Source organism: Dermochelys coriacea, chromosome 4, assembly GCF_009764565.3.
Source record: "Dermochelys coriacea isolate rDerCor1 chromosome 4, rDerCor1.pri.v4, whole genome shotgun sequence".
Lineage (NCBI taxonomy): Eukaryota > Metazoa > Chordata > Testudines > Dermochelyidae > Dermochelys > Dermochelys coriacea.
In genome coordinates, this window is record NC_050071.1 from 143238888 (window position 1) to 143265105 (window position 26218).

At 46.3% G+C, this 26218-nt stretch overlaps 1 protein-coding gene and 1 long non-coding RNA gene across 14 annotated transcripts in view; one reads left to right on the top strand and one right to left on the bottom strand.

The window, feature by feature from the left end:
• ZNF638 (zinc finger protein 638) overlaps nt 1-11166 on the bottom strand; it is a 73186-nt gene extending 62020 nt beyond the window's left edge. For 7 of the 13 annotated variants that reach the window (XM_043512854.1, XM_043512856.1, XM_043512852.1 and 4 more), the window contains exons 1-2: nt 10703-10812; nt 916-2539 (exon numbers count right to left, since the gene is read on the bottom strand). In XM_043512854.1, coding sequence (XP_043368789.1) covers nt 916-2539; nt 10703-10797 — 1719 coding nt within the window. In that variant the 5' untranslated portion in view covers nt 10798-10812. Of the gene's footprint in view, nt 1-915; nt 2540-2778; nt 3002-10702; nt 10842-11025 lie in introns of those variants that run through there. The other 6 variants (XM_043512857.1, XM_043512848.1, XM_043512855.1 and 3 more) reach the window with 5 other exon arrangements.
• A 156-nt stretch (nt 11167-11322) lies between these two features.
• Nucleotides 11323-24873, top strand: LOC119855046. The gene is made up of 3 exons (XR_005292743.2): nt 11323-11680; nt 17210-17325; nt 24815-24873. It is a non-coding gene; the product is annotated as an uncharacterized LOC119855046 (long non-coding RNA).
• The last annotated feature ends 1345 nt before the right edge of the window (nt 24874-26218 follow it).

Here is a 26218-nt window from a genome sequence, read left to right on the forward strand (position 1 = left end):
ACTTGTATTCCCGCAAGTACAGAAGCTTCTCTTGATTGTCCTCAACCCCATTTACTACTCTTTAAAACAAGGAAGTAGTTGTGCACCTGGAAATCTTTGGGAACTTTTACCAAATTCTGTGGAAGCTTTTCCCAGGTTTTACAAACTTTTAGTAACACTGTTTAGACAAATTTAAATATATGAAAGCCACGCTGAATTATTTTGCAAATAGTTTGAAATAAAAATGACATTCCCCAGGTTTTTTTGTTGTTGTTTTTTTAATTACTTCTAACATCCTTTCATTTACTCCCCAAGGTCTTCTCTTCCTAGAATGATCTTCTCCTTTCCCCATACTCCCAAACTCCTTGAAGATTTTTTTAAACATTGAAAGGGTCTTTAGGCTTCAGAATTGAGATCCCAGTTAGATAAATGAAAGCAGTTAACACCTTGCAGAGTTACTCTTTAGTCTCTGGTAAGAAGACCATGTTGCACCAACTCACATTCAGAGTGATATCTTTGCAACCACACAGACTGCTTTTTTAAAAAATGATGGTGGGGCGGGGAAGAGAATATGAAAATCTATCCTAAAACTGTGCTATTGTATGGAAATTGCCGTGTGTTTCTAGTGGCCTAGTTATGAGGTGTTAATGAAATAATTTTTTTTTCTCTGCCAAATATAGTATTTAAAAAACCAGTTCAAAAAGACTTAAGAGCCTTAATATGGATGTAAAGAACATCTGTGTGCCTATACAGTCATAAGAGCAACAGGCTAGCCAGTGAAGTTATAGAGGTGTCTGCCAGTATTAATATTTCTAATCTTTTAAAACCCACATATCAGGAATCACACTGGAGCACAATACGCACACGTCATCTAATGCATAGTAACCATATGTTGGATACAAGTAGTTTATACAGTAATCTTTGAAAAACACTCACCTTCATATGAGTGCATTCCATGTTACACAGAGAACACATATGTGGAAATATCCTTGGAGATGTAGCATAGTAGTCATTCATCATAGATGGAGTCGGCAGTCTCTTTACTTTCTGAGCAGCAGCCTGTGAAAACACTGGAAGCCAAGAGGCTTTCACAATTCCAAAAGGAGACTTAATAGGAGCTTCAACTTGTGTCTGGAAGTTCTTCTGACCTGAGCCAATCTGTGCATTAGATTGATTAGTCCCAGATTCATGCTGAATCCTTTCATGATGTCTTACAGCTGCAAGAAGTTCAGCTGAAAAGGGTGGATGGCTGATAGGTGGCATCACAGGTTGGGCCATAGGTGGCTGGGTCAAAGACTGTTGGACAATAGGTGTCATCACAGATTGAGGCATAGGTGGCATAACAGGTGGCATCATAGGCGGCATCCCAGGCTGGCTCAGAGGTGGCATCAAAGGCGGCATCCCAGTCTGGCTCATAGGTGGCATCAAAGGCGGCATCCCAGGCTGGCTCATAGGTTTCACCATTGGGAGTCCTGTAGGTGTCATACATAACCCTGGCACCTTGCCTGCAGCATCAACTGGAAAAAATGACTGTGTATTGGATGAATCACTATGGAAACCCATCTGTTTCATTAATTCCTCAACTGGAAACATCGGGTTACATGTTACATTGGATGGTGGAACTGAAATAGTTTGCTGCGGTTGAAATTCTTTTCTGTTCTCTTCAGCCGGTTCTTCAGGATTGTACACATGCACCTCAAGTGGATCTTCAGTGTATCCATACCTGCTTGTGTGCCCATAATCAATCACTTTGCTCTTAACAGTTGAACCGCCCGTTCCACCAACAGTTTCTTTTTCTCTGCTCTGAGAATGTAAATTGGGTAACTGATGGCCCATTTTACGCATTCGTATATCCCTCAAAATTAGTGGCATGTTTTCAGGTGTTAACTGGTCATCTGGGTAGCGACTGAGTTCCTCCAGATCTTCATTAGATAATCCAAAACTTGCTAAAATACTTGATGCACTCTCTGTTGTATAACGGCTCTGGACATTTGTATTCTGCTCTGTGATCCGGGTTGATGCAGGGTGCTTTCGGCTTGTGTTTCCAGTTGGACATGGATTGTTATCCCAACGTGAAGTACGAACCTTTTCCTTTTGCTCTTCTTGCAAGTTTGCCATCTCCTTTGCTTGCCTTGGATCGGTTCTGTGTTGAGTTACCTGAACATTAGTTCTTCGTGATCCTGTCCGCTGTAAATTTTCATGTCCTCCAAATCTTTGTGAAATTCCTTGAGGTGTTCCAGGGGCAGGCTTTCTTTGAAGACCTGCTATGCCACCTCCCCTAAAAGCTCCTGGAGGTTTTGAGCCAGATGGGTTAGGTGCTCTTGGCCTCTGATGCAAGTTTCCTCTAGGACTAAACATGGCGATTTTCAGGAATGCCTGATTTAACAAAGCATAAGGTGGTGTTGAATTGTTTGAGGCAGCTGATGTCAACTGCTGCTGAGCCAACTGTGTCTTAATTTGAGCAAGCTGTAAAGGAGGAGGGCCCAACAGAAGTGGACTTACAATGCCAAGGTTCAGGGAATTCACAAGTGGTGCGAAACTTTCCAAGAATAATACAAAGCTGAAAGTTAAAACACAAATATTATATTATTTTCTTTTCAACTGCTTTGTGCAGTGGATTTCACAATGCAAGCAAAACATTTTTAAAAAGTCATGAAGCAGTATTTTAATGTCATAGTTTAAAAAAAAAAAATATATATATATATATATATATATATATATACACACATACACACACACACACACACACACACACACACATACACACACATATATATATACACACACACACACACACACACTAGAATGTAGAGTTTTGTGAACAAAAAAGTCAAATCTCTTGATGTAAGAATTCTCATCTAATCCACTGGGCAACTTGTAGTTAAGTGTATTTTGCCAAACACCCACGATTATTATGTTTTAGATGAGACAGAAAGACATCCAGCTGTTGTCCTCTCCTCAGCAGCATCTTCTGAACAATGAGTTTTAGATCTTCAAAGAAACCTCTTCAAAAGCCACTGTAAATTACTTCACAAAATAGTATGAGCAAATTTGTTACATCCAAATATATTTTGTTAAGAAAATAATTAATTAAAAACTACTGGAAAGAAACAATTGTAAATGAGAACCTTATTTATGTAGGGTACTCTTTTTCCTTCTTTTTTTAAACAATGGGATCAATTTACCCATGAAGTTTATAATGCTCTTATCTGGAAGTAGTTAAACCTGGTATTCTCACATTGAAAACCTGTGTAACTGTTCTAATGATTAAGGTACAATACCAAAATCACATTCAAGGGATGTGAAAAGTGAGTATTTTTATTCTGTGGTCAGAAAATTTCCATTTTTCACATATTACAGGTAAGAACCTGTACTGATTGTGTACCTGTACAAATAAAGAACATCCCACTCCTCTCAAAGCTGAAGCTACTTAAGGCAAGAGCAAAAAATTAGCACGACAATGGACTCTTCCTTCTGAAGAGTAAGTTTTTCCAATTCCAGATGAAGGCACAGACAAGTGAATCCTTCAAGATGACAGAGGCACCTATGAATAAGGATAGAGTACAGTCAAAGGTTGCCCAAACTAACAAAAGATTAACAGCTGCAACTTGGCTCACATTCTTGGGGATAAGGAGTTACAACATTTGGGAGGTCTTTTGAAGCCTTGGGCCTGAACTGCACAGATCTGCTGTACTTACAAGTACATCAATTACTATGCAATAAAGAAGCTGGATCAGACTACAACTTCCTTAAACTAGTTGATCTGTTAGTTTCATTTTTTCTCCAGCAGTTTGGGCTTCAGCCTGAGGTTTTATAGAAGAAATCTCATTGAGAATCCTTCTAAAACACAACCTGTAACTTCCTTTCCAATCACTCAACTTTGCAAACCAAGCTTCTTTAACAGAGTTGAAGCACTTGCCTCACCACAGCTAAATCCATAGCTGGTTTGAAGTTTAAAAGCATCCTATTTGAGTTGAGCAAAACAAAAACATTTCTGGAAAAGGGAAGTGCCTCTCTTCCATGCTTGCAATTTAAAAATGGCTGTGCTGATTTAGATCCCTGGGAAATTTCAGCTCAAAAGGCAAATGTTTGACAAAGCTATGAATGGAAATATCAGAGGGGTAAAGAACAGAGTGGCGCTTTCAAGAGGTTTTTTTTCCAAGTGCTTTAGTGGTTTTGATGTCAGTCAGGCAAAGGAAACAAAGAGCTCATCTTTAGGATCTAAAAGAATGAGCTAGCGATCAGGCTAACAGGAGAGTTTTGTGAGGGAGCTCTCCAGGTGGAGGAGGAGCGATTAGGTTACCCTTTGGGTAAGTTTGTCATCTGTAGTATCTGTATTATTGGTGTACATACTGCCTGACTGAAATATACTGTGTAGTCTGTTTGTTTGGGGAACTCTGTTTGTACTGAGACTAGCCTAGTGGCCTGCTAGGCAAGGCTGAGAACTTCTTGACAAGGCTTTGATCCCTAAGCCCTTTAGCACCCATCAACCCTTGACCAGGGGGCGGGGCTAGTCAGGAAGACCAGGGCTTTAAAAAGCCCCCTCCTAAGCACCAGAGGAGCTAGGGAAAAGGACTGGCTAACAGGGTAGTTTTGCAAGGGAGTTCTCCAGAGAGGGGGGAGGGCTAGATACACTTAACATTCCTTAAACTTCTTTAAACTTGAAGCCAAAAACCCCCTGATAAAAACAAAGGAACGAGCTTCAGAAGTAAAAGGAGAATGTAGGCAGAAGTCTAGCAAAGAGTGGGGGCTATCCAGTTTACTGCACCCAATGCAGCATGTCCGATTACCTGCCCTATGGGCAGGTGGTGTGTGTGCACATTTGGTGCAAGGAGCTCCTGGCCCTCAGAGACCATGTACAAGCTTTGGAGACCAGAGTGGCTGAACTGGGAAGAATAGGGGAGGCTATGCCTCACCAAACAGCAAGGCGTGGCCTGATCCCTGCCTTCTATCCAGCCCCCCGGAACCCGCACCCGCATTCAACCCTCCCTGCTCCCCACCCCTGACTGCCCCCCCAGATACCTGTCCCCTATCCAATACCCCCTGCTCCCCACCCCTTGACCACCCCCAGGATCCCCGCCCCATCCAACCTCCCTGCTTTCCCCACCCCACATTACCTGTGGGGTGGGGGAAAGAGGGGCTCAGTCCTTTCCCTGTGCATTTTTTCTGCTTGTTTGGCTGCTCTCCCTGGCAGTTGGGCAGGGCTCTCTCCCTGTCTGGGTTTGGCTGCTGGGGACAGGGGCCAAGCATGCCGGTAGTAGAGGGGGACCCTGGCTTACTCTGCCCTTCCCTGGCAGCAGGGTCTAGGCCCCTTGACCACCCCCGATACCCCCCAATGCTCCTCACCTCCCCACCCCCAAACTCCCCTTGCTCCCTGCCACGACTGCGGCACCCTGGAGCAGCAGATCTGGCGGTGCTATAGCCGTGCCGCCAGGCCAGAGCTGCAGCCACGCTGCCCAGGCACTGGGGGAACTGTGACTGCGAGGGAGGGGAGCAGAACGGGAGGAGCCAGCCTCCACCCCGCTCACCATGCTGCCGAGGAGTTGGGCTGGCTCCTCCGCAAGCCTGTCCTGACCCCGCTCCCTGGCAGGAGCTCAGGGCCAGAGGGAAGGGTCCTGTGGGCTGGATGTGGTCCACTGGCCATAGTTTGCCCCCCTCTAGTCTAGAAGATACCATCAGAGATGCTTAGTTTTGCAGGTCTCAAACTGTGTATTTGTGTCTCCAGAGTTAACATACTTGTTAACAGCAAAAATGTTTTAAATAAATATATAGAGGTGAGAAATAACAGACCTCAACCCCATTGTCCCTCGCAAATTTGTGTACACAGAGTCAATCCCTTATCCCTCTCTAAAAGTGCAAAGTTTCAGAAAGTTCAATGAATAGAAGATTGTTGGGGGCAGAACACATCTGGACAAGCAGAAGAAGTCTGGAGATAAATGCGAGAAAGGAGGGACAAGCAGTAGAAACAAAAGTGAAACTGTCTGAGCAGCATATTCCAGAATTCTTGAGGTCTTTCTGAGTGCAGCCTTCATTGATTTGAGATCTACCATACCATTCTCTCACTAGAAGGGAAAACCTATAATGGCAGCAGGCTGTAAAAGAGATCCAGTTTGGGAATATTTTAAATGAAGTTCCTCTATCTGTGGGTAAGACAGGCATGCGTGCAAAATGCAAACAGTGCAATAAAGAAATGCAAGGCCTGGTTGCCCATATGAAACAACATCATGAGAAGTGTTCCTTCTCAGGAGGAAGCTGCATTGAAGATGATGAAAGGAACACGTCTGAACATGCAGGATCTTCAGGTTGGTAAACTTTTTTATTTCATACTTCTTTCTTAAGGACTGCCCGTCTTCCTTCTGAACAATTCTTGAATTCTCATGTTTGAGCAAAAAATATAGTTGTTAACTCTATGGTACTGTCATTTTAGATGCAGTTGAGATAAAAAATAAATAGCTGAAATAGGCAGATCTTCCTTTTAGAATTTCACCTTTTAAGTAGTACTCAGTGTCACCGAATGCAATGAGTAGCACTAAATGAGCAGTATGGTAATAATTAAATAACTGCATTGACTTATTTTGTTTAGGAGAATCCATCCTCAACATACAGGATTCTGAAGACTATCCACCTTCAAGATCACCATCATTTTCTATAGTTTCAGAGTCATCTGCCAATGATAGTGTTTCAGTCACATCATGCATGTCACAAAGCCACAGTGTATCACCCGTAGCAAAAAGAAAAAAAAAAAATCATCATCCAGAAACAAGCACAGGTAAGTTTGTGATAAGAACCAGCAGATTACAAAAAGATGTAATTGCCCTGTTTGTTTATGCAACAAACTCTCCTCTCCCTATGACTGAGAACCCACACTTCATTAACATGGTTCAGTCATTAAGACAAAGGATATAGGCCACCCAACAGAGCAGATGTCGCAGGCAAATTTCTGGATAAGGTGTATGAAAGAGAAACTGAGTAGTGTGCATAAGGTCTAAAGGGTGAAATTGTTAACCTGAGTCTTGATTGGTGCAGCAGTGTTCACAATGATCCTGTTGTACATGCTTGTGTGACAACAGAAGAAGAGAATGTCCTCCTTACAGAAACAATGATACGTCAGGAAATGCACACACAGCAGAATACTTACAAGTAGCAGCAGTAAAAGCTATAACAAACTGTGAAAAAATTCAAATGTCTAGTACGCATCTTGGGCGCAGAAAATGCTGCAAATGTATCCAAGATGAGAAGAAATTTAGGAGAGAGTCCCAAGCGAACAACATATGGGTGCAGTGCTCATTTGCTGCACCTCCTAGCCAAAGACTTCAGTATTCCAGAAATAAAGGCTAATGTTGAAATTGCAAAATACTTCCGTAACAGGTAAAGTGTGTACCTCTGACTAGTGATTTAAATCAATTTGATTTCAATCAAATCCACCCTGCTAATTATTAGTGATTACATCACAGGAGGCCCACATTTTTCCTGTATTCCAGGGAAGGAATTCAGTGACAAAATTAACCTAATTAATTCCCAGTTTGAAAGGAAACAAAACACAACGACAAGACACGTATTTCAGAAAGCTTGAATTCAGTGATTGCACCTAAGTAGCATATACATTGCTCAAAGTTAAATCTAGTCAAATACTGACATAAGCAATATATCTAATTATTAAACTGAATATATAAACTCAGCACTCCAAACTACCAACTGCCAGCAGATAACCTGAAGTTAACATTAGATACTTATGAGACATGAGATTGCTGAAAGTAATATTTAACAAAAAGTATCCATCCCCAAATGAGAAAGCATTTTAAGAAAGCACAGTAAACTAAAATATGACTAGAACTTGGTATGTAATTAGTAATATGCTACTCATTTGAAACCTTTTGAAAAAGTTGTCCCCCAACTACTATTTGAGTTCAAAACAGCAGGTTGTTACAGAGCTATACATTAGCACAAATGAATTAGCAAATAGTACTGAAAATGGGAAAAAAGCTTTAGTGTTTCCTTAAAACAATTACTACTACTAGTATATAGACCAATTCCCTTTTTAAGCTGTTGTTTCCCCTCTGCTAATGTAAGAAAGGCCTCCCCACCCCACTAACTGTTCCATGTGGACAGACTTCTGTACCACTGAAGTCCATGGGTCACTGCATACATGCAAAGGTCTGCCCACATAAAACAACATGCAGGATCAGGGCCTAAATGAGCTGGAGAAAAAGCAATGGCAACACTAATGCTTCCCATCTTAAATCTCATGCTTTTAATTATTTTAAAAAACAAGACACCACCATTTCGCAGAGGAAGGTTTTAATTTGCTGGCATAGAGTGATAAAGATTCAGTATTAATCAAACTTCAATTCCCCTTAAACTTGAGATGGCCACAAAAACCTCAGAGATCTTGACCTTTTCACTTGCAGAAAAGCTCTAAACTTGACAAAATCTTTCAAGAGGACAGTTCTTTGAAAGAAGACACTGAACATAACCCTAAGTCAAGCAGACTGTAGGCCCCCATCAAGATACTTTGGAAATGAAGAACAGGGGAAGAGGAAGCCAGTAGTGTCGTATCCATCCACTAACCCCCTAATGCAGTGGTCCCCAAACTTTTTCTGTCACCCCACTCCCACCAGTAATGGAATCTGTCTACGCCCCCTCAGAGGCTGGATCCAGGAGCAGAGGCTTGGGCTGGGTGGTGCTCCCTCCCTGGGCCCTGTCTTGCCCCTCCCTAGAATGTTCCTCCACACCTCCCATCGTTTGAGTACCAATGCTATTCCCCCCCTCCCCAACCAGTGCAGGACTGTTCCCGTTGGCTCTTGCAGACATATTTTTAAAAATATGAACAAACAGATTGGGTGTTTTGGTGAATGGTTTCTTCAAGAGGAAAAAATAATCTAATCCCAATAAATATATCCCTTTAAGACCCCACAGCAGGGATTGGCAAACTTTTTGGCCCGAGGGCCACATCTGGGTATGGAAATTGTATGGCAGGCCATGAATGCACACGAAATTGGGGGTTGGGGTGTGGGAGTGGGTGAGGGCTCTGGTTGTGGATGTGGGCTCTGGAGTGGGGACAAAAATGAGAAGTTCAGGGTGCAGGAGGGGACTCCGGGCTGAGACAGGAGATTGGGGTGCAGGGGTGGGGGGTGAAGGCTCCAGCTGGGGGTGTGGGCTCTGGGATGGGGCTGAGGGGTTGGGGGTGTAGGAGGGTGCTCCAGGCTAGGAGTGAGGGGTTTGGAGGGCAGGAGAGGGATCGGGGTGGGGCAGGGGGTCGGAGGGGTCAGAGGTGCAGGCTCTGGGGGATGCTTATCTCAAGCAGCTCCTAGAAGCAGTGGCATCTCCCCCCCTTCCCCCGGCTCCTAAATGGAGACGCAGCCAGGCGGCTCTGCATGCTGCCCCATCTGCAGGTGCCATCTCTGCAGCTTCCATTGGCCGTGGTTCCTTGCTTCCCCTATGCGCAGGAGGGGGATGGGGGCTATGCCGCTGCTCCCAGGAGCCACACAGAGCAGGGCAAGCCCCAAACCCCGCTCCCCGTTGGGAGCTTGAGAGCTGGATTAAAATGTCTGGAGGGCCAGATTGGGCCCCTGGGCCATAGTTTGACCACCTCTGCCCCCCAACCAGGGTAGGTTGATTTGCATCAGCAATTTTAATCATGTTTTGCATTTGTACATTTTAGTTATTTTCCTAAAGAAAGGTTGATTCTCATTAGATAGTAACCATAATAATATGATGACTGACAACTAAGAGAGCCTTTACACTAAATTTGGTGCTTCCTTTTGCTATCTAGGATACAATGTATCCATACACATTTATTTAGCTATTATATAGATTAACTTTACTAGATTAATTTTTTACCTGCAAATTGTATCAAGCTATATTTGGATGAAAATTCAAATTAAATTAAAACTCATAAAACCAGTATTTTTCTTTTATTAAATAAAACGACTTTAAATGTGCTGGATACATTAAAAATGTGACCAAAACATTTTTTGCATTTAAAACGGATTATACAAACTAAGTATTAGTTTAACTAGTTTAACTAGTAAGTGCATTGAACTGATTGCTTATGGTCACCATGTCCTTCAAGATTTTTAGAAGGAGTGCTTCTCTCAATTTTTGTTCTTAGCTTGGAAGAGGAAAAAAAGCCTCTCTCCTTTTTGAACTCCCAGCTGGCTTCTTAATTTTGACTGATCTAGTCACTGAACTGAGTGAATTAACTGGAAGAAAACATTCTCTCTGCATCTACAGAAGAGGCTAGTGCTGCTAAAAGTAATTTAGGTCTTCAACAAACCACACATACTGCTTCATGTTATTTTCTTGTATTTACATTTTCTGAACAAGTTTGACTACGTTCAAGACTTAACATAGCTTATCTATTTCAAGTTAGTTTTAAATGTTTTTTTTTTTAAAAATCTATATTTAACTTAAATTTTAAAAAAAAGATCCATTGTTTAAATTACTCATTTTTTCCCCCCACTCTGCCCACAGCAGATCTATGGCCCAAGATTTTGAACCTCTAATCAAACAGAACCTAAGCGCCAAAAAAGGAAAAGCAGCAAACCCCCAACTGCAAGCACACCTGGAAAGAAACCTGAAATAACCCTGTTAACCGCACAGCTGCCTCCCCTCAGCTACAAACGCCTTTGGACCAGGAACGCGCCTTCCGTCCCGCACTGGGTGCGCTGTGCTACACCACTGCACGCGAGCCTTTGCCAGTGCGCTCGGCGCTGTACCATACCCAGCCCGCTCGCCCCCGAAATCTGCAGCGCGGGGGGCGGTGGCGTTCAAGGCGTGCAGCGTTTCAGTCGCTGACACCAAGCCCGACTCGCCCATTAACCCTTCCCCAGGGCCGGCGGCGCCCCCCGCCCCGCGATCTCCTGGCGAGAGCCGCCCCGCCGCCCCTCCCCCCGGCTCCTGGGCTCCTCGCCCCGCCCCTTCCCCGTCGCCCCGGGCCGCCATTTTGAGCTGCCGCGGCGCCTTCTGCGTCACACAGAGGCTCGGTGGAAACCCCCCGACGCCGAACTCCCCCCCGCACCCGGCCGCATCGTGCGGGCCCCATACCTCTCAGGGGGAACGGCGGAGCGGGGTCGCTCTCTGCTCCGCAGCGGCCTCTCGCTCGGGCGCCTTGGCCGGTCAGCGCAGCCCAGCTCGGGCGCCCCTCAGTCAGGCAATGGCTGGCGTCGCACCGCTGCGCACGCGCACGCTCGCAACCCAACGACTGGAGGGACGCGCGCGTGCATCGAAGAGTAACTCCCCGGCGGCCCGCGGGGAAGTGGGGGGGCGGGGGGGAGTGATCGCGACGCAGCCGCAGAACAGACCCCGCCGGGCGTCGGCGCCATGGGCCGCCCAATGCGCTTGCGTCAAGTGGAACGGACGGGTGCGCGCACAGGGGACTGACCTCGCGCTCGTGAGAGGCGGCTGCCAGCGCAGGCGCACTAGCTTCCTAACTGCTCTCCCCCCCCCCCTTACACAACAGGCCCTCGCTCCCCCTGGACCCTCCCCGCCTCCCTCTCCCCGCGCGTGCGCGCTAAGAGCAGAGCCTGAGTGAGTGCAACCGTGGAGCTAACTGCGCAGGCGTGCCCCATCTCACCGCAGGGCATGATGGAGCGCTGGTGCCCACTATATAAGGGACGGCAGGTGGCCTCTCTGGTTGCAGAGGTGTCTGTTGCTGGTGGGCTCTCCTCTCCAGTCCCACCCCACCCGGTCCCTTGTAGAGGTAGGTGCTTTGCTGCTGACCATCTATCTCCCTTTGGCCTAGAATACTTCTCTTTTGCCCCTTCCTTTCCTCTTGCTGCCCTCTTCTTACAAACCTGCCTCTGTCACCCTTGCCTCGAGCCCCCTTCTCGTGCTGGAGCCTAGAAATCTTCCTGGCCTGGAATTCAGGAGCCGCTGCTTTGTGCCTAGCTAGCTGCTGGAGATGATTTTTAGAGGCCGCTTGCTGTCACACAAAGAGGTGAGATTGTGTTCTCTTGCCTCACCCTGGCATGGATTGCAATGCGGGTGCAGAGAAAGAGGTGAGTGCTAATAGGTGACAATGCCCCATGTGTAGAGGGCAACTGCTATTGCTGCAGGATCTCAGAATTCAGCAGTGGTGTGACTCAGAAGTCTGTCCCTTCATTCTCCTTCTTCATGGAAAATGATGATAGGTGTGATCTAGAGAGCTGTGACTCTTACCACTGGTGATGCTAGGAAGTTCTTGACTTGGGGCATGGCTATATGCTCCAGACTTTCTCCCTGATTCCCAATAACAACATGACTTCACAGAATCCCTTTGTGTACAGCGGAGACATAAACAAAAGCTCTTTTAAGAAGGGTCATGATCTCCTTAAAAAGACCATAATGTCTGCTACCACACACCAGGCTATTAATCCTACTCCCTTATTATGCTAAACACAGTACCCAAATCATGCACAATATACAGGACACAGCAGAGAATAGGTCTTCCTAAAACCAGATCTACCTCTGAAGCACATCCAAGTGCTCTCTGATCCTCTTTTGTGTCGGTCTAGGCTTGCCATTGGGGGCAGGCAACATTGTGCTGACAAACTGGTTCTGGATCAGGACAGTGCTGCCTGCAGAGACTCCAGCTGTGCTACCCCAGTATAGTTCTGTTGAAAGCACTTGGGCATGGGACCCTCTCTTGGCTTTTTAATCTGGCATCAATCACCTCACAGCTGGGTACAGTGCCATCTGGCAAGTTAGACGGGCACAGAAGTAACTTGCTGCCCTTTAGCCTGCCTCAGATCCCTGTTTCAGTCCCTGTGTAGGAGATGTGCAATAGTACAATCCTTCCATATAGCTTCTTGCTCACAAAAGCCCAGTATATCACTACCCAGAGATCTAAATCAATAAAGCTTGAAATTTTGGGTTCTTGAACTAGTTCTTGGTGTCATATACTAGTTGAGAGCAGAGGAAGTGCTGTAATATGTATGTTCAAGATCATGGCTATTTTTTTCCTATATCCATTTTAAAAAAAAAAAAAAAAAGTAAAAACTTTAACATCCTAAACAGAATCATAAAATGTCTGGGTTGGAAGGGACCTCAGGAGGGCATCTAGTCTAACCCCCTGCTCAAAGCAGGACCAGTCCCCAACTAAATCATCCCAGCCAGGGCTTTGTCAAGCCTGACCTTAAAAACTTCTAAGGAAGGAGCTTCCACCACCTCCCTAGGTAACGCATTCCAGTGCTTCAGCACCCTCCTAGGGAAAAAGTTTTTCCTAATATCCAATCTAAACCTCCCCTACTGCAACTTGAGACCATCACTCCTTGTTCTGTCATCTGCTACCACTGAGAACAGTCTTGATCCATCCTCTTTGGAACCCCCTTTCAGGTAATGGAAAGCAGCTCTCAAATCCCCCCTCATTCTTCTTTTCTGCAGACTAAACAATCCCAGTTCCCTCAGCCTCTCCTCATAAGTCATGTATTCCAGTCCCAATGCTCTGATATTCTAATGATAGCTGCTATAAAAACACCTTAGTGAGAAGGAGAGGTGGACAGAGTTCAGAAGAGAGCAGGGTTAGGTCAAAAAAATTCCAATCTAAAGGCCAAATCTTGCTTCATTTATTAATGTGAATACTTCCCCTGAAGTCAGTGGAAATATTCAGACACAAGGAGGATTGGGCCCCATTTGTACTGGGACATAGGGTAAGAACACATTCTGATTAGGCTGTGTCTATATTCCCAGCATAGTGATACACCCCTAAGAAATAGCACCGATAAGGGAAAATATCTGGGCATAGGGAGTGTGTTGGAAGAGCCAGGAGGCACATACAGAGGGTTTCAACATCATAGTTTAAAACCACAAAAGGATGTGGCCTTTAAATAGCTTTTTATATTGTACATTTGCAAGTTGTGACTAACCTACACATTTTCAACTCCATGCATCTGATGAAGTGGGTTCTAGCCCACGAAAGCTTATGCCCAAATAAGTGTTAGTCTCTAAGGTGCCACAAGGACTTCTCAGTGTATGTTTAGATAGTAAATGACTATCACTGACACTGAATCCCAGCCCCTTATGTATGCTTCGAATGGAGTGTCTTAATCCTTTTTTAATGCAATACTTTTTTTAGGGGTTTCCAAACTGTTCCTATCACCTCAATGCCTAGACATGCTACAGTGTTTAAAAACAAATACAAAATTGGGTCTTAAAATAAAATGCTATATACAGAGCTTGCTACAAAAATAGTTCAGAGGGTTAATAAAAGGATAACCAGACAGGTAAATCCTATACTGCTCTCTCAGGCTCAAACTCAGGCCCTGGTAGAAAGCAGCTGATTTCCAAGGGCAGGGGATTTCAGCTGAACATGTCCTACCACTAGTCCTAGAGTGGTTGGCCTTTGGAATTAATACAACAAAGCAAATTGGACATCAAGATATTGTTGGAGCTTAACAAATAATGAAAAGGAGTCAATTGTTCAGATCACCCAGTCCTAGACCACCTAAGGCTTTACGGATTGTCACCAACACTTGAGCCATACCCAAAAGCTAACATGCAACCAGGACACTACAGAGAGACCTTGCGATGCAGAACTTTGTGTACGTTTCATATAACCAGACTAAGAAATATAGTCTGGGAGAGGCTGAGTGTATGTTTCCTTATGCCAAGGAATGTTTCTCCACTAGCTACCCTTTCATTTCTGACTAGTTTACATTACACAGGCTTTGCTGCTACTGTGGTATAATATAGCAGCTGAGGCCCCTAGCGTAGACACAGTGTATGCCACCAGGAGGAGTGTTTCTGCCAGCAGAGTGAAACCACCTGCCCAAATGACCTTAGCTAAGCTGTATGCAATACTGTAGTCATGTTGGTCCCAGCATGTTAGAGAGACAAGGAGGGTGAGGTAATAACTTTTATTAGACCAACTTCAGTTGGTGAGAGAGACGAGCTTTCAAGCTTATGAAAATATATTACTTCATCCAGCTTCTCCCTCTAATTAGCTAAGCTGACAGAAGCACTCTTCTGGCAGCACACCTGCAACTACACTGGGGGTTTTGCTGCAGAGCTATGTGGGTTTTTTCAACTTGAATACTGTGTGCAGTTCTGGTCACCCCATCTCAAAAAGCTATATTAAAACTGGAAAAAGTGCTGAGAAAGGCAACAAAAGTGATTAGGAATATGGACCAGAATAAGGAAATTAAAAAGACTGGGATGAAAAGAGATGACAGGGGGTTATAAAATCATGACTGGTGTGGAGAAAGTGACTAGGGAAGTGTTATTTACCCCTTCACATAACACATGAACTCAGGGTTACCTGATGAAATTAATTGGCAGTGAGCTTAAAACAAACATAAGGAAGTACTTCACACAAAGCATAGTCAACATGTGGAATTTGTTGCCAGGGGATGGTGTGAAGGCCAAAAGTATAACTGGATTCTAAAAAAGAATTAGATAAGTTCCTGGAGGATAGGTCCATCAGTGGCTGGTAGCCAGGATGATAAAGGATGCAAACCCATGCATGGGGTGTCCCTAAGCCTCTGGGTGCCAAAAGCTGAGCAGGATAACAGGGTATGGATCACTTGATAGTTACCCTGTTCTGTTCATTCCCTCTGGGGCACCTGGCACCAGCTACTGTCAGAAATCAGAATACTGGGCTAGATGGACCATTGGTCTGACCCAGTCTGGCCATTCTTATGTTCTTACCTTTTTAAAAAAAAAAAAAAAAAAAAAAAGGTAGAAAGTTAAAAATGTGAGACAAAATGGGGGGGAAAAGCTCTCTAATTTTCAGATCCCCAGGGAAAACAATGTTGAAGTGGGTTACTGTCATATACTTAACCTGTAAAAAGAACAGGAGGACTTGTGGCCCTTAGAGACTAACAAATGTATTTGAGCATAAGCTTTCGTGAGCTACAGCAAAGCTTATGCTCAAAGAAATTTGTGAGTCTCTAAGGTGCCACAAGTCCTCCTTTTCTTTTTGCGGATACAGACTAACGCGGCTGCTACTCTGACACCTGCCCTTAAACTGTGAAAGTTTAAGTGAAAGTGTTACTTTCTAAAAAGTGAGTTATTTTCTTTCACTTTTAAGTCTTTTTCTCTCCACTCCTCCTCGCCCCCTCTCGGGTCGAATCCGAGAGAAGGCAGGCATTTCCCCACAGTTTTGAAACATTCATAAACCCAAAATTTCAAATACTGAAAAATGTCATTTTTTTTCTGCTGTTTTTGATTGAAATTTTAAAAACTGCATCAAAACTAATATACAGGAAAATAATTAGTTTACCACTAAACTCCATCTTTTTATAGAAAAGTTCTGGTTTTAAAAAACATTCAGTAAGCTCTAGGTTCCCGGGCCCAGGTCTTATGGCTTCCCGGCTCCACTGGAAGACAGAGGCAGATGCACCAGGGCTGTTCTTTCCAGATCAACCCTTCCCCATGCCTTGTTGCCTGTATGGGGCCTCTGCAGAACTGATTTGGACAGTGTGCAGAACACCCTGTGCAAGTTCCTCGTGTCCCCGGGCCACCCCCCTCCATGCAGCATAACCAAACTGGGCCCCGGCAGCTACAGAACAGAGCAAGATTTAGCACCCAGAAAAGTCCCCCCCACTCCCGCCAATTCTATGCATTTTCCATTTGGCTGTGAAAACATGGCCCATTTCAGCTTATTGCCAGATATTTCAGGAACAGCAGCAGGACCTGAATGGCCAAGTCACCTTAATAATCGGGTTGCCAACAGTCCTTTATTACAAGGGACGTCCCTTATTTCTTCATCTCTGTACAACGAGGTTGGGAGTTGCTGAGTGCTGCAAAAAGCAGCAAGAAATACCCCTGGCCAGTGTAGGTAAGTCCTGCTTAGCGTTATTAGTATTTATAATGATGATGAGAAGAAGAATATCAAGAAGAGAGGTGAGGCGGGGATGCTAAAAAAAACAGTCCCTTATTTTTTAAATATAATGTTGGCAGCCCTACTTAATAATGAGGGGGGAAGACTCCTGCGAATGCAGCAATCATAGGGTACAGCTACACTGGAATAAAAAACCTGTGTCACCCACTATGGCTGGGCCAGGTCAGCTGACTCTGGCACGCAGGACTCGGGCTGCAGGGGTAAAACTTGCTGTATAGACCTCTCACCCTGGGGTCCCAGACAGAGCTGCCCATAAGTGGGGGCAAGTGGCGCAATTTGCCCCGGGGCCCCCACGAGGAAGTCTGAAGTCTGACACAGGGAAGGGGCCAGTAGCATAGCTAGGGGGAAGCAGGCAAGTGGCTGCTCTCCCACTGAGCACAAGTGATGCCTTTTTAATTTTTACACACCCAGCAGCACTCCGGGTTTTCTGCGGCATTTCAGTGGTGGCTCCTTCGGTGCTGCCGAAGGCCCAGAGCAAGTGAAGGACCCGCCGCCGACATGCCACTGAAGACCTGGAGCGCCGCTGGGTGAGTACAAGTGGCTGGCACCCTTTTTTATGTCTGCTCTCCCCCTGTTCGCTCCAACTGGCTACGCCACTGGAAGGGGCCCCCGAAATTGCTTTGTCCCAGGCCCCCTGAATCCTCTGGGCGGCCCTGGTCCCAGAACTCAGGCCCCAGCCCATATGTCTACAAAGCAATTTTACAGGCCAGCAACCCCAGGCTCCCCTCCCTGGTGAGTTGAAGTCAGCTGTTTAATTGCTGTGTAGAAGTATCCTTAGGGGCTTGTACAGAAGGCCTCTTTGCCAAAGGAACCCTCTTCTCTAAGCAGGACCTGAGAGTTTTCTCCCAGCAGATGGTGCCTATGAGCTTGGAGAAGCTCAGCAGAGACAAACATGAGGCATATTTAACCCTACAACAGGATTGTGTGGTAACAACTGTAGTCTTTGCATCTCTAAGCAATGACTAAATAAGGAGCAATCCCAGATCATTTGTTTCTCCTGATTTCTGTCCCTGAGTGTGATGCTCTGTGGGACGAGGATTGTACACATTCCCAGACCATCCCTCACTGTCATTGCCACGTGTGCTGGCTGGTTTCAGAGTAGCAGCCGTGTTAGTCTGTATTCGCAAAGAGAAAAGGAGTACTTGTGGCACCTTAGAGACTAACAAATTTATTTGAGCATAAGCTTTCATGAGCTACCGCTCACTTCATCGAGACTAACAAATTTATTTGAGCATAAGCTTTCGTGAGCTACCGCTCACTTCATCGGATGAAGTGAGCGGTAGCTCACGAAAGCTTATGCTCAAATAAATTTGTTAGTCTCTAAGGTGCCACAAGTACTCCTTTTCTTTGTGCTGGCTGTGGCACTGCACTGCTGTTAAGTACCTATTGCCCAAGGGCCTTACATACATTTTTATCATTTTAAGTTTCAAAACCACCCATGTGGCAAGTATAGTTTAATAGTCATTTTAGATGGGGTAAACTGAGGCACAGGCTGGTTAAAGTGACTTGAACTCCAGGTGCAGAGTTGGAACTAGAACCCAGAAATCCCTTGCTCAAAGGCTCCCTCTGTAGAGTGTGGGCAGCATCTGCCAGTGTGGGATTTGTATGCCTGGAGACAATACTGGGATTTCTCCCCCTTCTCTTCTAAAGGGCCACAAACAACATGAACTGAAACCCTAGGGAATGTTTGTGTCTGGCCCTGCAAAGCCTTTCTGACATGGTTATTGTGACATAAGAGCAGGGCAGACATACCTTGCCCTCTGACAGGGTCCGTAGGCCCCTCTTGTCTCCTTTCTGTCCCTCAGAGGGGATCCAAATAGCCTTATGCAGCTCCTCCTCTTACCTCCCCCCCCCCCCATTCCCTGCAGCCATAGGAGCATGCTAGACCCAAGGGCAGGAGGAAGTGTGGCCAGAGCTCTCTGCTCTTCTGGGCTGTCAGACAGCTCCATAGGGAGCCATTGTTGGCAAAATGTATTGGAGTACCCCTTGAATTGCTCTAATTTACACCCCAAAGCAGCCCGTTAGTTGGTAGCTACAAAGGTAATGTAAATTATCACTCCCCTGAGCCTACACTGGACTGCACTTCCTGCAAGGCTGTAATGCCCAGGAGTCAGGTAGGTCAAGAGCAGTACAGATCAGTGGTCAGAGTTCACACAAGAGGTCCAATAGCCAAGAGGATCCAATCCCAAGGAAACATGCAGCAACAAAGCTAGTGGGGTCAAGTCCAAGTACTAATTAGCAGGCAATGGTTTGTTGATCAGACAACACCCTAACAGAAGCAGAATGTTTATATATGGTCACTAGCCAGTCAAGGTCAAAGTCATGTGGTCATCTGGGCTACAGGTGCAGAACCCTGGAAACTGGCTTGCCCCAGTCTGTGAATTCCCTGGTAACTGGGTAAGGTGCAATGACCCAATCTGCTTCCTAAGAACCCATAGGGCATGTGTTCAAGACTGGAATTTGAGAGTCCTGCCAAAGGCTCAGCAAAGAACTGCTCTAGAAATACTGAGCTTTGCAGATCACACTGCCCACCGCCATGCTTTAGATTTTTACTCTCCAAACACAAACCTGCCCAAAGTCCAGCTAAGGACTGTGGATACTGTAGTCCAGCAGGCATTTCTTGGGTTCTGTGGCAAAAATTGGGGGACTGGTCCTGCTTTGAGCAGGGGGTTGGACTAGATCTCCTGAGGTCCCTTCCAACCCTGATATTCTATGCAAGTATCTTATTGTAACCTTGTGCAAAGTACAGTATTATCTGAAAGAGCTTCCACTAGAGGGCATTGTGACCAGCATGTGCACAAATTGCTACATTACAGGGGGATTTTATTAGTTCCCTAGATTAGCGGTGTTGCCTCTCCATCCGTGTTCTCTCTACTTGAACCAATAGCTGCCCAAGCTCAAGCCTAAAATCCTCTTCCTCGCTGCCTATCTGGTGAGACTAGCTCTCATGCTCAGGGTCTGACTGATGGCCAGATTTGGGGACGCGAAGGAATTTTCTCTCAGGTCAGATTGGCAGAGACCTTTGGGGAGTGGTGGACGATGCCTTCCTCTGCAGCATGGGTATAGTTCGCCTGCTGGGCATGTCTCACTTAGCCAATTCCTGCTTCTGCAGGAACTTCAGGCGTTGGTGGCACCTCAGTCTCTCCTGTTTGCTCCCTGTGGCTCACAGGGTTTCCTCCTGAGGAACAAAACGCTTCAGTCTAACAAAAGTCGGTGGGATTAATATAGCATATCTGGGTGAAATTTAGCAGTCTGTGCTATAGAGAAGGTTAAGCTAGATGATCTAATGCAGGGTTTCTCAACCCATGGGTTGGGACCCAGAATGTTTCAAAGGGTCCCATGGCAGCTCCTGTCCCACGGGGCTGGCTGGGCTCGCCTCCCTGCTCCAGGCACTGCAGCCTCTAGGATCCCTCCCAGCGCCACTCAGGTTTGACCCAGCCATCAAGACGACGGAAGCCTGGGTAGGCCAAAAGTGAGTGAGTGGCACTGCAACCCTGTGAGCCAGGGCACAACTCCACTCACCCAAATTTGTCCAGTCAGAGGGGTGGGGCCAAGCCTGAGCAGCGCTGCAACCCCAGAGGTTGCAAGACCCAGAGCCAAGTGCCAAGCCGAACCAGCCCCACAGCACAGGAGCTGCCACTGTGGGGTGAGTGCTGGACAGGCTCCATGTTGGGGCTGGCAGGGAGAGACGCCTCTCCCCGCTGCAATAGGTCTGTGCTGGTGGAGAGGCATCTCTCCCCACCGCAGCCCTGAGCCCCTGCATGGGGCTTAATAGGCAGCTGCACGACCGTGCAGCTTCGAGGGAACTTAGGTCCTGAGCCCATTTGGGAAGTCCTGATCTAATGGACTGGTCTGGTCTGCACTAGAGAACTGAACACATCGTATCAATGCAAGCAGCAGTGGCGCAGGGAGCCCACACAAGCTGCGTTGTTTCAGGTGTAGTTCTCTCCCACTGCAGCGTCAATGACCTTGTGGACCTATCGCTCAGTCCCCAGCACAGCTCCCCAAAGCACTGGTCTTTATAGGGCTTTATCACCACTTGGGCCCATCCATGCAGGCAACACCAAACTATGCTATCAACTGGCCAGGGCACTATCGCATTATAATCCAACCCCCAGCATAGTCTTCATGGGCTGTGGATGGGCCCTTCGAAAACTGGCAGTCCCCAAATGTAGCACAGGAGCAATGAAGCGCTGCTTACACCACAAGGGCAGCGTGATGGGGTGTCCGCCCCACACAAGGCCAGAAGGGGTTAAGGGGGCCAGCTGGGTCAATTAACCACGCAGGCTGCACATGGAGGAGGAGCCAGGGAACAAGGACTAATTAGAGATAGCACAGCTGGACGGGAACAGGAGAGGCCTTGGTAAAGCCCAGTAGCTGGGGGTGGAAGGGGGCTACAGAGAGAGAAGCTACAGGCGCTCTCAGGGTGAGAGGAGGCAAGGTAAGCAGCAGCCCAGGGATACAGCAGTAATGTTGAGGACTGTGCAGACCTTGACTGCATGCTGTGTGGTCCCTGGGCTGGCACCCAGTGTAGAGGGTGGGCCTGGGTTCCCCTGCCAGCCGCTGGGCAGTGGCACTGGTAAGGGACAGTGAGAGGAAAGAGAGTCTGGGACGGTGCATCCTGAGAGATTTTGATACCCTGGAAGGAGAAGACTACAGTAACCTGGCCGGAGGGCCAAGCCACGAAGCAGGAGCAGCCAAGTCCCAAGTGAGCAAGACAGGGAGAGTGGATGGAGTGCAACTGCAGGAAGGGGTGTCAGAGCTAATCCCCAGATGTAGCCCGAAGGAGGCGCTCCAGTGGTGAGTGACACCCCCCCCCCCACTCCCTCTGTGACAGGTAGATAAGGTAGATTGGGCCCCATTTAACCTCAATCAGGCTGCCTCAAGGAAAGAATTTTTCCCCCAAGGCTATCCCATTTCCCCAGACAGATTCTTCAGCAGGGCTTCCCCTGACCACCAGGATGGGCATCTTCTTCTTAATTATAATTTGTATTAGTCATCTACCAGGACTCCATGGTGCTAGGTGCTGTACAAACACATAAGAACGGCCAGACTGGGTCAGACCAATGGTCCATCTAGCCCAGTCTCCTATCTTCTGACAAAAAGAAAAGGAGTACTTGTGGCACCTTAGAGACTAACAAATTTATTAGAGCATAAGCTTTCGTGAGCTACAGCTCACTTCATCGGATGCGCTATAGCTCACGAAAGCTTATGCTCTAATAAATTTGTTAGTCTCTAAGGTGCCACAAGTACTCCTTTTCTTTTTGCAAATACAGACTAACATGGCTGCTACTATGAAACCTGTCTTCTGACAGTGGCCAATGCTAGGTGCCCCAGGGGGAATGAACAGAACAAAAAGGTGGTCCCTGCCCCAAGTAGCTGCCCGTCCAAGACAAGAAAGAACAGCTGGATCCAGACAGACATAAATTGTCTTCCCCCCTGGATCTTGTTGCTCCAGAGAGGTAGGCCCCCCCAGGCAACAACCTCCTGGCAACAATCAACTGTGAGCGGTGCTTAATTTGTACCAGAGCTTGCCCGGGCCAAGCCCCAGCCTCTCTGGGCTTGGCCATTCATAGCCCCGGCCCCTCTGGGCTTGCTGCATCAGTTATGAATGTAAAAAAATTGCTTCAGCCCCGGCATCTCTTTCATCACAAATTAAGCCCTGGCTGTGAGCTACCTGCTGCTCTGCCATCCTCAGTGTTATAGGGCCTCAAACCCAAACACCTGCCTTAATCCATCTCCCATCCAGGGCCAAGTCACTTGTGTCTCTCTATACTCCTCTCCTGTGCAGCAATAGCAGATTGTGTGTGTGTGGGGGGGGGAACCTGTCTTCCTAAGGTCATTGGGTTAATTGGCTTATTTATAAGACCAAGAGCATACAGTGGGATGAAATTTTAGCCTATCTACATTTCTTGCTTTATTGATGGGAAGGGTAATGAAGTTAGTTACCTCTGCAGGCTGTTGTGCAGGTGTGTGGGTATATGGGCATGTGGATGCGTTACTCAGCACCTCACAAGAGCCTCAGTCCCTTTGCAAAGTTGCCAGCAGACACAGAGAGGCTGGGAAAAGGCTGAAAGACAGGAAGCCATGGGGAGGGCGGGATGCCTGCGGGGCTGGAATTGCCCTTCAGAATGTACAGTCACAGCAGATGTAAAAGTCACTGCAACTATAATGCAGCATGAAAAGGCCAAACAGAGACAAGAACGGTATTGTTTAGACTCTGGAGGCCTGATTCTCCTCTTGCTTACACTGACAAAACTCTTGTTCAATGGAGTTACTCCAGATTTACACCAGTGTAAGAAGAGAATCAGACCCCATTGTGATGCTATGCCCCATATTTGTCATAGAGATATGGTTATGATATGATTATGGCATAACTATGGGGGGGAGGGATAGCTCAGTGGTTTGAGCATTAGTTTGCTAAACCCAGGGTTGTGAGTTCAATCCCTGAGGGGGCCATTTGGGGCAAAAATTGGGGATTGGTCCTGCTTTGAGCAGGAGGTTGGACTAGATGATCTCCTGAGGTCCCTTCCAACCCTGATATTCTATGTATTTTGTGCAAATTAAGACCTGTGAGATATCATTGGGAAGGTTATGATTTACTGAATATGATTATCCTACTTGTATTCATGTATCATTTTTGTATCGGAAGTTAGGAATATTGTCTATGCATCTATTACAAATGTGTTTACACCTGGGGAACACCCACTAGACAGAAAGCAATCAGTCTAATTGGCTAGCTAGGAAGAGCCATTAGAAAGAACCATAGGGCATATAAGATGTTTATCACCCACCGGGAAGCCTTCCTGAGAAGCCTTCCTGGGGACGCTGCAAACAGACTCGGAGTTATGGCTGCAGGGACATGTGACCATAGAATCATAGAAGATTAGGGTTGGAAGAAACCTCAGGAGAGCCCCCTGCTCAAAGCAGGACCAATCCCCAACTAAACCATCCCAGACAGGGATTTGTCAAGCCTGACCTTAAAAACCTCTAAGGATGGAGCTTCCACCACCTCCCTAGGTAACCCATTCCAGTGCTTCACCACCCTCCTAGTGAAATAGTGTTTCCTAATATCCAACCTAAACCTCCCCCACTGCAACTTGAGACCATTACTCCTTGTTCTGTCATCTGCCACCACAGAGAACAGCCGAGCTCCATCCTCTTTGGAACCCACTTTCAGGTAGTTGAAGGCCACTATCAAATCCCCCCCACTCTTCTCTTCTGCACATTAAATAACCCCAGTTCCCTCAGCCTCTCCTGGTAAGTCATGTGCCCCAGCCCCTGATCATTTTTGTTGCCCTGTGCTGGACTCTCTCCAGTTTATCCACATCCCTTCTGTAATGGGGGAGCTCAAAACTGGACGCATTACTCTAGCTGTGGTCTCACCAGTGGCGAACAGAGGAGAATAATCACTTCCCTCAATCTGCTGGCAATGCTCCTACTAATGCAGCCCAATGCTGTTAGCCTTCTTGGCAACGAGGGCACACTGCTGACTCATATCCAGTTTCTCATCCACTGTAATCCCCAGGTCCTTCTCTGCAGAATCGCTGCTTAGCCAATCAGTCCCCAGCCTGTAGCAGTGGATGGGAGTCTTCCGTTCTAAGTGCAGAACTCTGCACTTGTCCTTGTTGAACCTCATCAGATTTCTTTTGGCCCAATCCTCCAATTTGTCTAGGTCACTCTGGACCCTATCCCTACCCTCCAGCGTATCTACCTCTCCCCCCCAGTTTAGTGTCATCTGCAAATTTGCTGAGGGTGCAATCTACCCCATCATCCAGATCATTAATGAAGATGTTGAACAAAACCAGCCCCAGCACTGACCTTTGGGGCACTCTGCTTGATACCGGCTGCCAACCAGACACTGAGTCGTCACTTGGTACTGGACACCATGATAATACTAGTGTTTTTCCACTGACCAGGTGTGGGACTCAAACTGGGAGACAAAGGATTCCTGCCATATGCAAAAACTATTTAAGGCAGGTGAGTGACATCATCTTGGTTTGTTCTTCTCCACAGACTCTCCACCCAAGATGACTGCTTGTAAATGCCTAAGAAACAAAGACTGAACTGTGGGGGAAGGGCTGAGCCCAGGCTAGAGGGCTGTCTGGCCTGTGAAAGAAATACCTGGATTTTTAAGCTTCAAGCAAGTGCAGCTTCCCTTCAAGAACCTCTGCAAACTGCCTAAAACAACACTTAGGGTGAGAATTTGCTACTTATAACCAGTTTCTTTAGTATATTAAGCTCGCATTGCGTGTTTGTTTTATTTGCTCGGTAATCTGCTTTGATATGTTTGCTATCCCTTATCACTTAAAATCTATCTTTTGTAGCTAATAAACTTGCTTTTGATTTGTCTTAAACCAGTGTGTATGGAAATCATACTTGGGGCAGAAAGCTGTGTATATTCCTCTCTACATTGAGGGAGGGGGCAAATTTCATGAGCTTACGCTTTACAGTCCTCTGTGCAGTGCAAAACGGTATAATTTTGGGTTTACCCACCAGAGGGGGGTGTGCACTTGAGTATCTGGGCAGTTTCTTAGCTGAAGCCTTCCCATGCACGAGCTAGTCAGAAAGCCTGTTTGCATGTTACAACAGCAGGGTGTGCCCCTACCTCTATGTGTGCTGGTGAAAGTGTGAGACTGGGAGCATGTCTGCAGCTTGTCACAACTTTACAGTTAAAGGGAGCCCAAGTTGGTGGGTCAGACAGGCTCACTGGTACCCCCATTTCAAGTGGCATTTCAAGTGGCCCCTCGAGGAGAACCTGTCACACCCATACTGCAAACTTATATTTAATGGGGGCTTAAAGAGACCCTACCACTGCAGAGAATGCTGAAATGTACATAGCCAATCTTTTTCTATTTTTATACCCTTGCTTATCAACAAATGCTTCTGTACAATTTCTTCTCCTCCTCCACCAACCCCAGCACCTCATTACATCTTTGTTGTGCAACTAAGATAAATGAGCCAGGTATTTCTGTGGACTGACTGATGTCAAAGATAGTTATTAGTATGATTCTACTGCAGGTCCCAGCAGAAAGAGTAATTGGACTGTGTGTGTGTGTGTGTGTGTGTGTGTGTGTGTGAGATACCTGACACTCATTTAGATATTATTCAGTATATTTGTGAGTCCTGCAACCCACCCCAAATAAATGTAAATAAAATGTTTATGCAACTGGAAACCATCACAAAATCTGCCTGTCACTTACAATTGTTTTAATGGGTTTAAAACAATAGTGGGGATTTTTGACTGTATCTTTATACTCCTAATGCTAGGGGTGTGAGTTACAATTAGTCTGACAGATCCAGCTTCAGAGTGAGCCATATAGATCTCCTCAAATGATCTAAAATTCACATCAATGTTAGGCTGAGTATCTCAGGCCCTCCCAGAGCTAGGAATGACCGTTCAACCCATCAGGAAGCTGT